The sequence below is a fragment of the Malus sylvestris genome, chromosome 6, assembly GCF_916048215.2.
Source record: "Malus sylvestris chromosome 6, drMalSylv7.2, whole genome shotgun sequence".
NCBI classification, from domain to species: Eukaryota; Viridiplantae; Streptophyta; class Magnoliopsida; order Rosales; family Rosaceae; genus Malus; species Malus sylvestris.
The window spans coordinates 19,807,417-19,821,630 of record NC_062265.1 but is presented as its reverse complement, the minus strand read 5'-3'; the positions used below and the strand labels follow the sequence as shown (position 1 = coordinate 19,821,630).

Sequence of the window (14,214 nt, the reverse complement as noted above, 5' to 3'; positions counted from 1 at the left end):
TATGATTGAAGAATCTCTAGGATCCTTCAGAATCCTCATTCCACGTAAAATCGTGTGGCTCAAACATTTATTTATTTTTAATTGGCTCCAAACGAAACGACATCGTGTCTCTCAGCCACGGCGCGTGCTCTTCCACCCCTTCCGCTGTCCCTCGTCCCCAAAACTTTGTTTCGCACATTATTACTTGAACGGCTGTCAATGTATGGTGTTAAGGTACTGTTTGGTATGCAAACGGGACGGGACGGAATGGAATAAAACTGGATGGAATGGGATAGGACGGGACAAAACAGAGATGGAGTAAAGATTCCCTAGGATGGAAACAAGAAGGAAGAAGAAAGAGATAGAGATTTTATAATTTTGTGTTCTACGAATGTGGAACGAGTCGTTCTAGGGGTGAGGCGGAACGAAAATTCACCTAAAATTCGTCATGTGGAACAGTGCGTTCCATCCGTTTTAGGCGCACCAAACGTAGAATGAAACGCCTCGTCTCACTCCGTTCCGTCCCTATCCTAGTACCAAACGGTACCTAAGAGTCCAGAGAGAACAAATCCGTAGAGGATCCGAACCACTTTGGGCCCTGCTACTATATAATTTCTCATCTAAATACACCTGCTTGCGTTTCCTTTTCATCAGCAGCAAACAGGAGCCAGTTTCTCTCTCCCTTGAATTTCTCTCTCTATCAGAGAGCCATCCTCAGAAGCTTCTTGCAGAATCCTAGATTTGAATTGCGACTGTATTGTCAGATTTCCAGGTAAATTCTCCAATGAATTTACTTTTGGATTAGTTTAACACTACCTGCAGTTGCCAAGTTTTGATCTTTGGAGCCTCAGGCTGATGTTTGATTGTGTTAATTACGGTGCGAGGTTGCATCTTGCATGCACAGTTTCTGGGTTTCGATTGATTCGATTCAATTAACATTTCAAACGTTAAATGTTTAATTTTCAGTTTTGATATCATGTGATAATGCTGTTTGTGTTATTGATTTTATGGGTTTTTTTTTGTATATATTTGTTTTGTTGGGCCATTCAATTATACAGTTTTGCACCTTTTGTTATGCGTGGAGTGTAGTGGCTGTGGTTGAGTATTCTAATTTGTTAGTGGGGGTTATAAAGTTTTGATTTTTTAAGGGAAAGAAGGAAACGCATATGTGGAAAGAGAATCGAAATTATTAATGACATCGGTTTTTGACGCTTAGTGTTACGTTTTGGTGCTATTCATCTTCACTAGAAAGTGGGAAGTTATAGGTTCGACTCCTGGGATGGTGAGTTCGACACCAAATTATTATGGCAGGCCTATGTGTGGTCTTCGCGTAAATATATTGTTTGTATTTTTTTAATAAACGACAATATCTACACCAGGGGGCAGGGGAGTGGACTAAGCCTCACAATGGACCTAAGACCTCTCACTTACAAGTGAAGAGGAATACCACTAGACTGTAGTACTAAGTGACATATATTGTTTGTATTAAAAATAAATAAAAATATCATTGGTTTTAAACTTTTAAGAAGGTTGACTGAGCTTTGACATAGAAATTCAATGCAAGAAGTATATCATTTAGATAGGCCTTTACTAGGAGAGGGCAACAGTAGGTCTCTGGGATGGCTAAATTTTATCTGATTCCCTTGAATTTGTAAAGTATAGTTGACTGAGAGGTTGTATACGATTTTCCAGGGGTGGCCATGGTACTCATTTCACAGACGGGTTCATCATACTGCATCCGTACTGAGCTATTTCGGTATAAATCTGGACAAAATGTGGTTTTCAGTAGGGCAAACAATATAGAGGCGTCCAAGTTGAAGGAAAATTCCATTGGCTTCTCTTCTGTATCATATTCTTCTTCTAGGAAGACACAGATTTTGCATATAGACAATGCACGAGTAGGACAGAAACGAGGGCATAGTGTGATAGTTGCTGCCAGTCCTCCAACAGAAGATGCAGTAATTGCTACTGAGCCACTAACGAAAGAGGATCTTGTAGCGTATCTTGCCTCTGGATGCAAGTCTAAGGAAAAATGGAGGTATTTATTGCCTTATTTACAGTAGTGGTTTTGTTATGTGATTGGTTGTTAATTCAATGTGGATTGAAAGTCAGTGAGGATTCAGAGTGTTATTTCTGTATATCTCCCTCTATATACCCAGTTTGTTGGATAACTAGTCATAAGTGAAAATTCACACTTGCTCAATCCTCAGAATTGGCACAGAGCACGAGAAATTTGGTTTTGAACTAAAGACCTTACGCCCTATAAAATATGAACAAATAGCCGAGTTGCTTAATGTTATTTCTGAGAGATTTGATTGGGAAAAAGTTATGGAAGGCGACAAAATTATTGGACTCAAACAGGTATTCTTCTTCTACTCTTCAACTTTAGATGATGCTCATAAGTTGTTTTACTTCCCTTGATTATATGTCATACGGATGTTAATATTTCGAAACCCTTTGTAACTCATGCATCCTCATATTTCCATTTGAAATTAATTATCATGAAACCCATGTCATTTATTGTTTGTCATTTGAAAAAAAATATGACATTATGGGACAGGGTAAGCAAAGCATATCGCTGGAGCCTGGAGGTCAATTTGAACTTAGTGGTGCACCTCTTGCGACACTGCATCAAACTTGTGCTGAAGTCAATTCACACCTTTATCAGGTCAGAAAAAACAACAGTACTTTACAATGAAGTGCGAAGTATTGTCATATTTCATGCATAAATTGATTTAAAGTGAAATCTAGTTGACAAATGAAGTTTCTATTTGTTGTTTTGTATTTGGTGAGTAAATGTGTTCTCTATTAACTTTTATTAGGTCAAAGCAATTACAGAGGAAATGGGAATCGGATTTCTTGGGATCGGTTTTCAGCCCAAATGGGAACTTAAGGACATACCTATTATGCCCAAGGTATTTTTGAATCCTCTTCTCAACCATATGGCAATGCACGAACCCATCTTTTGTTTAGATTGGAAATTGAGATGCACAGCCGCACAGTTGCTGAAGCATTCCTCTTTATTCCACTTTACTGGTTATTGGAAGGCTATAGAAGGGTTGCAGCTTTATTTGATGGATAATTTTTAATCATTTTCTTGAAACAACCTCCTATTAGTTTTATAATGAGAAAAGGAACACCAAAGCACATCACTCTTCTAAAGTAACTCTTGTCATTAGATGCTAATATCAAATGCTGCTTTTGAAATTTCATACTGTATTTACTTGTTATCCCAATTTGGTCTAGTAACAGCTTTAATAATGTCACTTTTCATTGCTTTTATATACTTTGGTTACATGCATGGTGATTGAGAATTGTGGTTCAGGGAAGATATGATATTATGAGAAATTACATGCCAAAAGTTGGCACCCTTGGACTTGATATGATGTTCAGAACTTGCACTGTACAGGTAAGATCTTTGTTACTAATCTAATCAGGTACTTTTGACGAATACTTCTTATACATAATTATGTTTCATAATCTGGTATTCCATTGGTTTTGGTGAGGAGTCAAATATTTGTAGTTCATGCAAATCCTTTTTTTCCCCCCAACTTTTTAGGTTAATCTGGACTTCAGTTCTGAAGCAGACATGATAAGGAAATTTCGTGCTGGTCTTGCCTTGCAGCCTGTGAGGAATTGTGGTATCTTGTTTTGATGTAAAATTGTTACTTATGTGGTATCTAACCTCTCAACAAATGAAACAGATAGCAACAGCTCTATTCGCAAATTCACCTTTCACTGAAGGAAAGCCAAATGGTTTTCTAAGCATGAGAAGGTTTCTATTGTTCTCATGTTCTTGTCATATATATGCTATTAAAATTTTCTGTGGTGTCCGTATTGTTTTTGGTTGAGACTTGGCATCTCTATTGATTTTTCTACATGTTGTAATAGCCAAATTTGGACTGATACGGACAATAATCGCACTGGCATGCTTCCTTTTGTTTTTGATGACTCTTTTGGGTAAGGCTTTTACTTGTACTTTATGAATTAGTACTTGCTTTTTGTGGCTAGAATTTTGTACTTCAGAATCCAAATATTTGATGATAGATGACATCACTTAGCATAGAAAGTTCAGTGTCTGTTAAGAAACAGGTCCTTGATCTCCCAGTTAAGCCTTATCTGCTTTTTTGTTTGTTCATTAATGTGCTATTCTTAAAAATCTCAGCCAAACAAATCAAAACCTGATGTGAGAACATTCTCTGATGTTTGGTCTGCGTGCAATTTTGGTTTTTGGATATACAACTTTTGGCTGTTTACCAAAATGTAGTCTCGTTGGTCATACTTTCTATCACTGCTCTATTTGGATGCTAAAAACGGAGTTATGTCTGGTTTGTGTTTGATTAATGATTTTTTATTTTTTTTTATGAATGGTTTTGTATGGAGAATTGAAATATGGATTACATGAATGGTATAATGAATTTAGAATGGTTCTAGATATATATATATATATTCACTTAACTTCTTTTGTCTATACTATTTAGCTCTGCACATAGTGTAATGCTTGAATTGATTTCCAGTTGTAACTTTAGTGGCCATTTTTGTGTGGTTATTGCTTACTGAAGGCTTATTCACCGTTCGAAGTTGTACAATTATCTATTAATGATTCAATTATTTTTATATGTATTGTTTATTTTATTTTATTTGATATGCAGGTTTGAGCAGTATGTAGATTATGCTCTTGATGTTCCCATGTACTTTGTTTATCGGAACAAGAAGTATATCGATTGCACTGGAATGACCTTCCGGGTTTCCATCTTTCCTTTACGGTCTTGTAATTTGAGGCTTTCTTCTGTAGTTATCTTTGTTTGAAGCTATTAATTTTTTGAAGACATTGGTATTGTTATCTCCATACAGGACTTTTTGGTAGGGAAGCTTCCTTGCATTCCGGGTGAATTGCCAACCCTGAACGATTGGGAGAATCATTTGACAACTATATTCCCTGAGGTTGATGCTAGCATCAAATAATCAAATTACCACCTCATGTTTTCGAATGCTGTTCCCGAATTATACGATATTTATTTTTTCGTTCAGGTCAGGCTAAAAAGATACTTGGAGATGAGGGGTGCTGATGGAGGGCCTTGGAGGAGATTATGTGCTTTGCCCGCATTTTGGGTAAGTGACACTTTATACATAACCAGTTAATCTGAACTTATATGCAAGTCACAAGCGTACATTTTAAATATTTCACTTTTTATTAACATTATCTTCTCTTAATTACGTACAGATAGAACAAATATTTATCATCTTATATCTACCGGTGTTTCTTTTTTATCCTCTGTCTCATGTGTTGTCTGTGAAATGCTAAAACATCTCTGAATGACAGCTATCTAGCTTCTGCAGGTTACGCTATTAACTACTAATAGCCAGCAACATAAGCTGATAGTGATTTGTCTCAAACTTCAGGTAGGTATTTTGTACGACGAGGTTTCCTTACAAAACGTGTTAGACCTTACAGCTGATTGGACCCCTGAAGAAAGACAGATGCTGAGAAATAAGGTGATCCTATACAACAAAGCCCATTTGTTTGTAAAAGAAAGTATAAAACTCTTTTCATTTATCTTTGCCTGCATGAATTCAAACTTGTGTCATCTGAGCTCTATTCTAGACATTATGTGTGTTTGAAAAAGTTGAGAAAAAATCACCCTGGGGAGTGGTTGACACTTGCACATACGGCGTATGCTGTCAGGTTGCAAGTTTTTTGCACTAGTTTGTAACTTGTTTTATGCCACTTTTGGAGCCTAGGAAGAGACATTTGGTGCTGGAATGGAATCAGGGAAATTAGAAGGCCTAGCCATTGTGGTCAAAGTCCAGCTATAGGGATCTAGTGATATGTTTTACTAATTTCTTTGCTAATCTTCTGAACCTGTGACCAACCTTCTGTCTTTCTGTTTTGTCCTAATAAAATCAATAGCGAAATTGCACGGCTTTGGAATTTTGCTTGTTTAGCTTTCCTTCAAATCTATATTTATTTATGCAGTTTGAAGTTTGAACTACAGGATAAATTTCATACTTCTGTTGTTTATTAGAGATAAACCTCTTACATTTCTAAAAAGTGATTAATTTGCAAACCTAATTGTAAAGTTACTTTTAGTAGGTCCCCATAACTGGTCTAAAGACGCCATTTCGGGATGGATTGCTCAAGCATGTAGCTCAAGATGTTGTAAAGTTGGCAAGGGTAAATTGTGCTTCTCTCGGTGCTCTCTTTAAGTTTTTGTGAGCCTGTGTCTGCATGACTAGATTATGGCATCCTTTCTTCTACAGGATGGCCTGGAAAGACGAGGCTTCAAAGAAACAGGATTCTTGAATGAGGTGGCGGAGGTGGTTAGAACTGGTATGTAATGGGGAGTTCCTCTCGTATCTCTTTTGTTTTTCTATTTTCCCATATGATTGCGCTGCTGCACCATCTCTTCGAAAAGCCAAGCCAACTTTCTATTATCGACCATGATGTGCACTATAGTTTCTATAGGTTTTCCTCTTCGGGGGAATATGGTGTTTACGTCGAACGTTAATTATATTGCAGGTGTAACACCAGCTGAGAAGCTTTTGGAATTGTACAATGGGAAATGGGGACAACAGATAGACCCTGTTTTCGAGGAGCTACTCTACTGAGGCACGTGGCGGCTTCAGCGGCGTCATTTTGTGTGTAAACCTTTTCAAATTTTCGGGTGTAATCCTATTTTCCATTTTAGCTGCTTTCAGTTTGTGCCTTTTACAGAGGAATAATTTGTGATGTAAATCTTAGTCATGGAGTTCAGCGTTTACTTTGGACCGAACATAGTCAAATCATTGTTCCGGTTTAGTCTTGGAAGGTTAAAATAATTCAAACTTGTTGAGATGAATCCATTTGAACAACCTAATGATATATATTTTGTGGGAGAGAATGAACACGAGTTCATCTTTGTTTCATCCCACTTGAATAGATCTGTTATTTGTTTTTCTTTCGTTATCCTGATGAACAAACCTAAGTCACGTATATATTTATGCTATTCAGTGTAGTAAAAGTGGAAATGTCTCATGTCATGGTAGATAGTTCGATGAAGTGTTAAACTAGACATGCTTAACCACTTGAGCTCTGCTCCAAGCTCATTGCTTACGACGATGCATTTGTCGAGCTCTGGCATTATCAATCGAAAAGAAGAGGGTGGTTGTACGTGACAGGGGAAGAAGATCCAACCCTGATGTTAAATTCTAATCTGCGTATTATTGATGTTATTAATTCATATTTTACACTAAGTAAATGTAAATTATATATTTTTTTTAACAAAGACCAATTCATTAAGAAAATTAGAAACTACAACAAGAAAAGGGTCCAGGAAAGACTCCAGGACCCCAGCAGCTAAGCAAAGACCCCCCCCATAAGGGAATTCTGGCCCTAAGGCTGGGTAAGAAGACCAACAGCATAGCTCGAGTCGCCAGACTTTCGGACACATCCGTCTTTTGCAATGCGAGGCAACCCAATCAGTTGCCAAATTCACTTGGTGGGCAATCCAGAACCACTTAGCAGCCCTTTTGTCTATCTATCCTTTTTATAGTCTACCGGGACAAGATGCATTTTGATTCCTTGTACCAAATGGACTAGCTCATTTGTTCTTAAATACTATATGCTGCTGATTGTGATTTTCTTTACAATCCCAGGTTAGTTTATTGTACTGATGAGTCAATATTATATTATATATTTTACCCTATTCTTAGTATAATTTGGTAATTATTTTGATAGAATTTTGATACTTTGCTTTATATTTTCAATATTTTGCTTTATATTTTCAATATAAGACATTCGACTTCATCTGGAGCAAAACATGATCAAACGCACGAATTTTGGAGTGATTCAAATTGGAAGACGTTCGTGTGTTTCTTGGCTTGTTCATGTCAAAATTTGGGATTTTTCTACCAAGTGATTATTTTCTGCTGTTTAAATAAAAGAGCAGTGCGCGTTGTTGGAAAGTGACGTTTATAGGCTTAAATACAGTTTTTGGAGCCCAAGATGGCCACAAATGAGTTCGTGGCCTTCTGGAGAATTGTTCAGAATAGTCCAAACTTTAAATTCAGCTATTTTGGGCCAGTTTTGGAGTTGATATGGGTCCAAAACGTGGCTGTGCAGATTTCTAGGCGAATTTACCAAGTTAATTTAAGATTATTTTTCCTATTTTATTTCAATTTATTTAGTTTCCTAGTCTTATTCCAAGACCTTTTAACTAGGAGGATTTTATTTAGAGTAGTATAAATAAGCCTTTTGGCAGACCTAGGGTTTCTTTAGAACGAACGTAAGATTGGGAGAAGACTTTGGGCAAAGCTTAGAGATTTTCATATTTTATTCTACAAGGTGTTTTCATGCTTTTTCTAGTTTAATACAATTATGTTGATTTTAATTATGAATATGCGTAGCTAATTTTCTTTTGCTAGGGCGAAGCCTTGAACTTTAGCATGAATATGTAGTTTTTGTTTAATTGCTTATGATATTATGCATGCATACTTTGAATTATTAATCACTGTTCTTTAAACTGTCTTTGTGTCTTAATGATTCGCGACCATTAGGATGTTTAGATAAGTAATTGGATGCAATTTGGTCGGAATACCACCAGGGAATTGAGTATTGCTTCTTGTGATTAATAGTTGTAATTTCACCTAGGATGAATACCACGTCATAGGGGTTGCATGGTTTTTCAAAGGGTTTTCACAAATCGTAATGAGTCATGCATGTTTATATTTGATATGAATACCACAAATGAATTGCATGTTTGATATATGTTCTAGCTTGAATACCATGAGTAGAATATGCATTAGGAAAACCTAACCTTCAAAGTTGCATGGGTAATTCATAAGTAATTAGTAAATCTACATATGATTGTTAAGGGGATAACAGAACCCTAATGTAATACCCTGAAAAATTAAATATATGAATATGTGGAGAAAAATCGAAAATAAATCGATTTATGGGTATGAAAAATTGAATTGAGAACTTTTATAGTTTTGTTCCCTGAAATTGTTATAAATTATATTGTAACATTTATCGTTAAGTTGAAAAGATGAAAATGCCCTAGTTGGCTTAACATAATTATATGAGGATGTATTTTATCCTCACATATTTTATTGGATTTCTTTTCATGTTTGGATAGAGGATAATCCTACGAGCGCGTAGGCGAGAACCGTTTGTGAAACAGAATTATAACGAAGAAGTTATTAACGATTGAAGTTGAGGGCAAAATGATGATTTTACCATTAAATTGAATGGCTCCACATTTTCTGGAGAAAATGGGTGTGCCACGTGTGTGGCTGTGATGAAAAGGGAGGTAGAGAAAAGAGAGAAAGGAGGGATCAGATTGCCGAATTAGAAAAGGAGGAAATGAGAGGAAATGAGGGAGAAAGGGGAGAGGGAGAACCATATCCCTTATGACCTACCGACCCGACCCAGTCGAATTCTCCGATTCCGGCCATCGTTGACGACATGGCTGGTGTCAAATTACTCCTCTCTTCGAACCCTAGCGATGCCTCCATCAATTACACCAAAAAACTTACGGGTTTTGGCTTTTCTTCACTATGAAACCCTCGATGTCGCCGAGGTTCATTGATAGTGATCTGTCATTTTTGAAAGAAATCTTGTCGATCTGCATCACCATTAGACTCCCCTTCAGCCCAGGAACAAATCTCAAGCCTTGGTTGGGGCAGCGGATCGAGGCCACCCAAATCTTTCCAGCGGTTCGAGGGTGATTTGAGGTGTTTCTCTGCCAAATTGGACTTCGGCCCAGGTATGAAAGTTGTTCATCTCATTGAACTCTACAACCCTGTAAAATTTGGTAATTTTTAGAGTTCATTGGAATTTGGGGTTTCCGTTCACCGGAAACTACCACTCATGACGGCGTTTGGCCAGAAGACCGATGCTACCTTTTTAAGCTAATTTTGATATTCTGAATCCATATTTGATATGCATATGGTGTGATACACTTGTTGAACCTCATTAGTGATTGTTAGTCACTTGAATGCTTTTCGGAAGTGAGTTAGAAATTGAAATGTGAACTACGAAAGGCTTGATCCCACTCCAGGGTACGTAGGCAGTCTAATAGAGTTTAGATGCAGCCTTAAATAATCGAGAATTACATTTTAGTTGAGAATTATTCTTAGATTGGAAAATTGATTTAAGAGAAGTAAAGGGTAGTAAATTGAAAATATAATTGTTATGTTTTGGTAAGAGAATTAAAGTTATAGAACTTGTGGAAATAAGGAACTTAATTAAAGAGTCGTGAATATTGGCAGCTAAATAAACAAGAGTTTTAATTTGGGCCTATCAACAAACTTAATCCCCGAAAATAAATATTTCGGGGCCGGGGCGTTACACCTAGGCTTTTACAATTTAATTTTCAAAAACTATTTTTATTTAGTTTTTTTTGTTACTTTATTTAATTATTTTCTATTAAATTTGTTTTTATTATTTTAAATCACAAAATCAACATTTCATCAAACTTTGTTTTAAATAATTAATTAAGATTTGACTTAACATAAATTGTTCATTCAATTCCTGCGGAAAACGACTTTACTTGAGCCGTTTATACTACAACTACCTTGTTCTCTTGCAAGTATTTTATGTGTTTTATCCCTACTTTTACAGGTGGTAAAAATCCTATCAAGAAATTGACCCTGTCGCCGAGGAATGTTTTAAATAATTTGTGTTTATCAACTCTTACTTAATTATTTTTGTATATATCTTTCTATTTACTTGATTTTATTTTATTTTTTTAGGTTACAAATTGTGCAACAATGGAATTTATACCTCCTCTTAAATTCAATATACGGCCCAGAAGACCGCCTTTATGGGTCAAATTTGTAGAATGGGGTTTTTATGGATTTAAACGTACAATTTGTGCATTTTGCTGCTTGAAGACCCATGATATTTTGCAATGTCCCAAAGAGAATATTTTCTAGATTATGTCAATATGAGAAACGACTCAAAAAGAAATTGGAACAATCCATATTCAGAGTTCTACACCCCAAGTTTGCAAAAGCATATTGAGCACTATTTTGAGCGGTTTAATGTGCCACATGAGCTTTCGGTAGAGGACAAGCTCTAAATTGTTGGAATCAATTGAGTTGTACATTGAAATAACCAATCAAGGATTTCTGATTCAAACATTAAACTGTGGGACAAGCTATGATGATCGAGAGGTTGGTGTATAGGAACTAAGGAGCCATTTGCCTGTTGTTCATGCCCAAGGGAGGAAACAACACATGCTGATCCTGAAATCCTCCCAGAATCGAGTGCTACCCATGTTTATGTGCCACACGAACTTTTTCCACAAAAACTGTTGGACTGTGTTGAAACTGATAGGTTAGACATGGTTGTTCACACCGAGTTAAGATCTGCAAAATCACATAAAGTGCACCAGCAAAGCCAGTCATAATTGCAAAAATTAAGTGCAAGTCCATCAAGCAAACTACATTCTACAAGGGACATAGGAGGCAGCTTAATGGCAGCCCAATTCTCCATCATGAAATTCGGACAAAGCAAAAATTGTGGGTATTAAATACAAGATTGAAGTCAGTTCAAGGGAAACACAAGCATCGATGGAGGGGAACCTATTTGATCACAAAGATTCATCACATAGAAGGGCAATTATGAAGAATTCAACCACTGATAAACAACAACTCATTCCATACCTACTGTTGCTGTATGATGCTATCAAGAAGTGGTTAACTCTAAGAGAACAAGTGACGTGATCACAAACCTCATTCCAATCTGTCTAGCTATAGACGTTAACTAAAGTGCTTATTGGAAGGCAACCCAATTTTTCTAACTCTTCTTTTTATTTCGTTTATTTTATTTTCCTGCTTTTATTCTTAATTACAAAAATCACAAAAAAATATAAAAAATCTGAAAATTGAAAGAAAAAAAAATTGCAATTTTTAATTCTTGTTATTTTTCTTTACTTATCTAATTAGGTTTTTTATTTGTAATTGCAGGCTGCATTTGGAACTGATTCGGTCTAATCTCAACTACGTGTGGATTCATACAATCACCGTTCATTCACCAATTTACATGACCATGTGAAAACCTATAATACATGCATGATTCTACAATCGGGGATCCAAGTGTGCAGAAGGGTCCATATATCGTAGATCAAGTTTTGCGCAGATTTTCCCTGGCTTTCATAATCAAGAGACATGCAAAATAAATTTAGTCATACATGATACATGGACACAGAGACAAATTCCAAAGGGCGGTATATTGATGCATCGCATTATCCACAGATCCAGTAACTACCTTTCACAGATTCAGATGAATAAACAACGAAATAAGTTTGGGGGTTGTCGGCTATTTACCTTCCTTTTGGATCTGAAAATCATGGACTTTGCCAAAACTGTTGTGCCATAAATCGGTGCTTGATTTCTCTTTGTCACTTGAGTTTCCTGCATAGATAAAGACCACATGCATGTGTTAGTTTTGGTTTATTTTACTGCAATGCACAAATCGAAACTGAAACAAAGAAGTTTGGTGGAGAGTTTTACCTTTGCGCCTTTTGGCTTTTGGATCGGACAGAAATGAAGCCTGCAACTCTGCTTGCAGGCATGACGAACTCCATGAACCTCTTTGTTGTGTTATAGATGAGTGTGAGAGAGAGAGAGTGAGAGAGATACCTTATCTTTGGAGAAATATAGAGGCTAGAGGTTTGAGAGTCGTTTGCCTCTGGGCTCGAGATGGCTCTCAGCAATGAAAAATGATGGCAATGGGGTGTGTGTTCATTTGTATGGTGGAGCTTTAGGGTTTCAGTCACCCATGTGTATTGCACGTGTTCCAGGCGTGTAACTTCTATTTGTGGTGTTTGCAGGCTGGTTTTCAAATTAGTGCATGGATCTTCTCAGGGCCCAGTTTTTTGGTTGCAATGGCTGCCACTCTTGCTCCATGTTTCCTTGCATCAGGCCCCATTTCCAATGTCAGGTTCACATTTTCAACCCAGGTGCATTCTTTTCTTTTATTTATTTATTTATTTATTTTGTCACTTTTCATTTCGTTTTTGTTGTTTTTCTTTACTATCTTTTAAATTATTGTTAGGTTTAGTTAGGTTTTGGTTTAGTCTTTAATTTTCTTTTAAGGTGTTTCTTTTATTTTATTTGTTTTCCACACCTTGAGGACAATGTGTGATTTAAGTTTGGGGGTGGGAAATAAGAAATTTTAGATTTTTAATTTTTTAGTCAAATAAAAATTTTCGTTCTTTTAAGTTAATATCCATAGTTTATTTTAAACATTAGAACAAATGGACATGGTGAAAATTAATCCCGTAGTAGAGTATTTTCTATTTATCATTGCTTAGACACTAATTCATGAGTTATACTTTGAAAATTTGCACATTCACATCAACATGGTTTGTGGGGAGTGAGATTGAAACACTTACTTTTTGTCTAAGTGTATTTTAATTTTTTTTCTTAGTAAAGTGAAGTTTAGTATGTGTTACAAATAAAGTAATAATTGTTCCACCCGAGACTTTGCTTAGTAACCAGGCCAGTCCTGCCTGATCAACAGTTATTCTTGCGTCAAATGGTAGAGTTTTGGCATGGGGCAGGGTGGTTAGTTGGTTTCGTAGCCTTTTCAGCTCGAGTAAGTCCTTAGGGGTGTTCTACACCTAGTGCCCTAAAGCTCTTGTGGTTTGGGAGTCATTGACCTAAAGCTCGTTACATGAGTTGGATCGAAAGCTTAAGTGAACTGATATTGCATGACCACTACTGTTATTGAAAAAAAAAAATTAAAAAGCAAAATATATATATATATATATATATATATATATATATGATAGTTATGTTTCCAACAAGTTTGTGTGAAGTGTTGAATAAAAGGACGAGGGGTAAGTGTTTTAGTTGAGTCTTCTTAGCTATGTTGATTCACTTTACACCAAAGGAAGTTTGTGAATTCTTTTCTAATTGATTTTAAATGACTTAGACTCTGTGGTGGGATTAGCTAGAACTTTTGAAAAGATGTTTTGATTTTTAACGTTTTCTATGGATTGCAACTTTGAAGGTGAAATTTTTGTCATTTATTTTTTATTTAAGTTTCTAGTTTGTTAGTTTTTATTTTTATTTTCTAGTTTTATTTTGCTTGAGGACAAGCAAAAAACTAAGTTTGGGGATATTTTGATGATTCGATATTATATTATATATTTTACCCTATTCTTAGTATAATTTGGTAACTATTTTGGTAGAATTTTGATATTTTGCTTTATATTTTCAATATAGGACATTCAAATTTCTCTG

General features: G+C 36.0%; 1 protein-coding gene across 6 annotated transcripts; it reads left to right on the top strand.

The window, feature by feature from the left end:
* Positions 1-583: 583 nt before the first annotated feature.
* LOC126626487 (glutamate--cysteine ligase, chloroplastic-like) lies at positions 584-6,898 on the top strand. 6 transcript variants are annotated; one of them, XM_050295813.1, is made up of 16 exons: positions 584-751; positions 1,672-2,017; positions 2,190-2,340; positions 2,540-2,647; positions 2,802-2,894; positions 3,305-3,388; positions 3,539-3,607; positions 3,684-3,754; positions 3,871-3,939; positions 4,632-4,725; positions 4,834-4,923; positions 5,011-5,091; positions 5,383-5,475; positions 6,074-6,154; positions 6,241-6,310; positions 6,500-6,898. In XM_050295813.1, the coding sequence occupies exons 2-16, from the start codon at positions 1,680-1,682 to the stop codon at positions 6,586-6,588; spliced, it is 1,581 nt and encodes a 526-aa protein (XP_050151770.1). In that variant the 5' UTR covers positions 584-751; positions 1,672-1,679; the 3' UTR covers positions 6,589-6,898. The 6 variants fall into 6 exon arrangements, with proteins under 6 accessions (XP_050151770.1, XP_050151768.1, XP_050151767.1 ...); XM_050295811.1 differs by having other exon boundaries at positions 5,320-5,475; XM_050295810.1 differs by having other exon boundaries at positions 5,311-5,475.
* The last annotated feature ends 7,316 nt before the right edge of the window (positions 6,899-14,214 follow it).

What these genes read in the sequence shown, in the direction of transcription:
- LOC126626487 (XM_050295810.1), top strand. Translation starts at nt 1,680, where the DNA reads ATGGTACTCATTTCACAGACGGGTTCATCATACTGCATCCGTACTGAG. An exon ending in GGTTTTCTAAGCATGAGAAG is followed by an intron (nt 3,755 to 3,870) that starts GTTTCTATTGTT and finishes ATGTTGTAATAG; the next exon opens with CCAAATTTGGACTGATACGG. An exon ending in GTGCTTTGCCCGCATTTTGG is followed by an intron (nt 5,092 to 5,310) that starts GTAAGTGACACT and finishes ACAGCTATCTAG; the next exon opens with CTTCTGCAGGTTACGCTATT.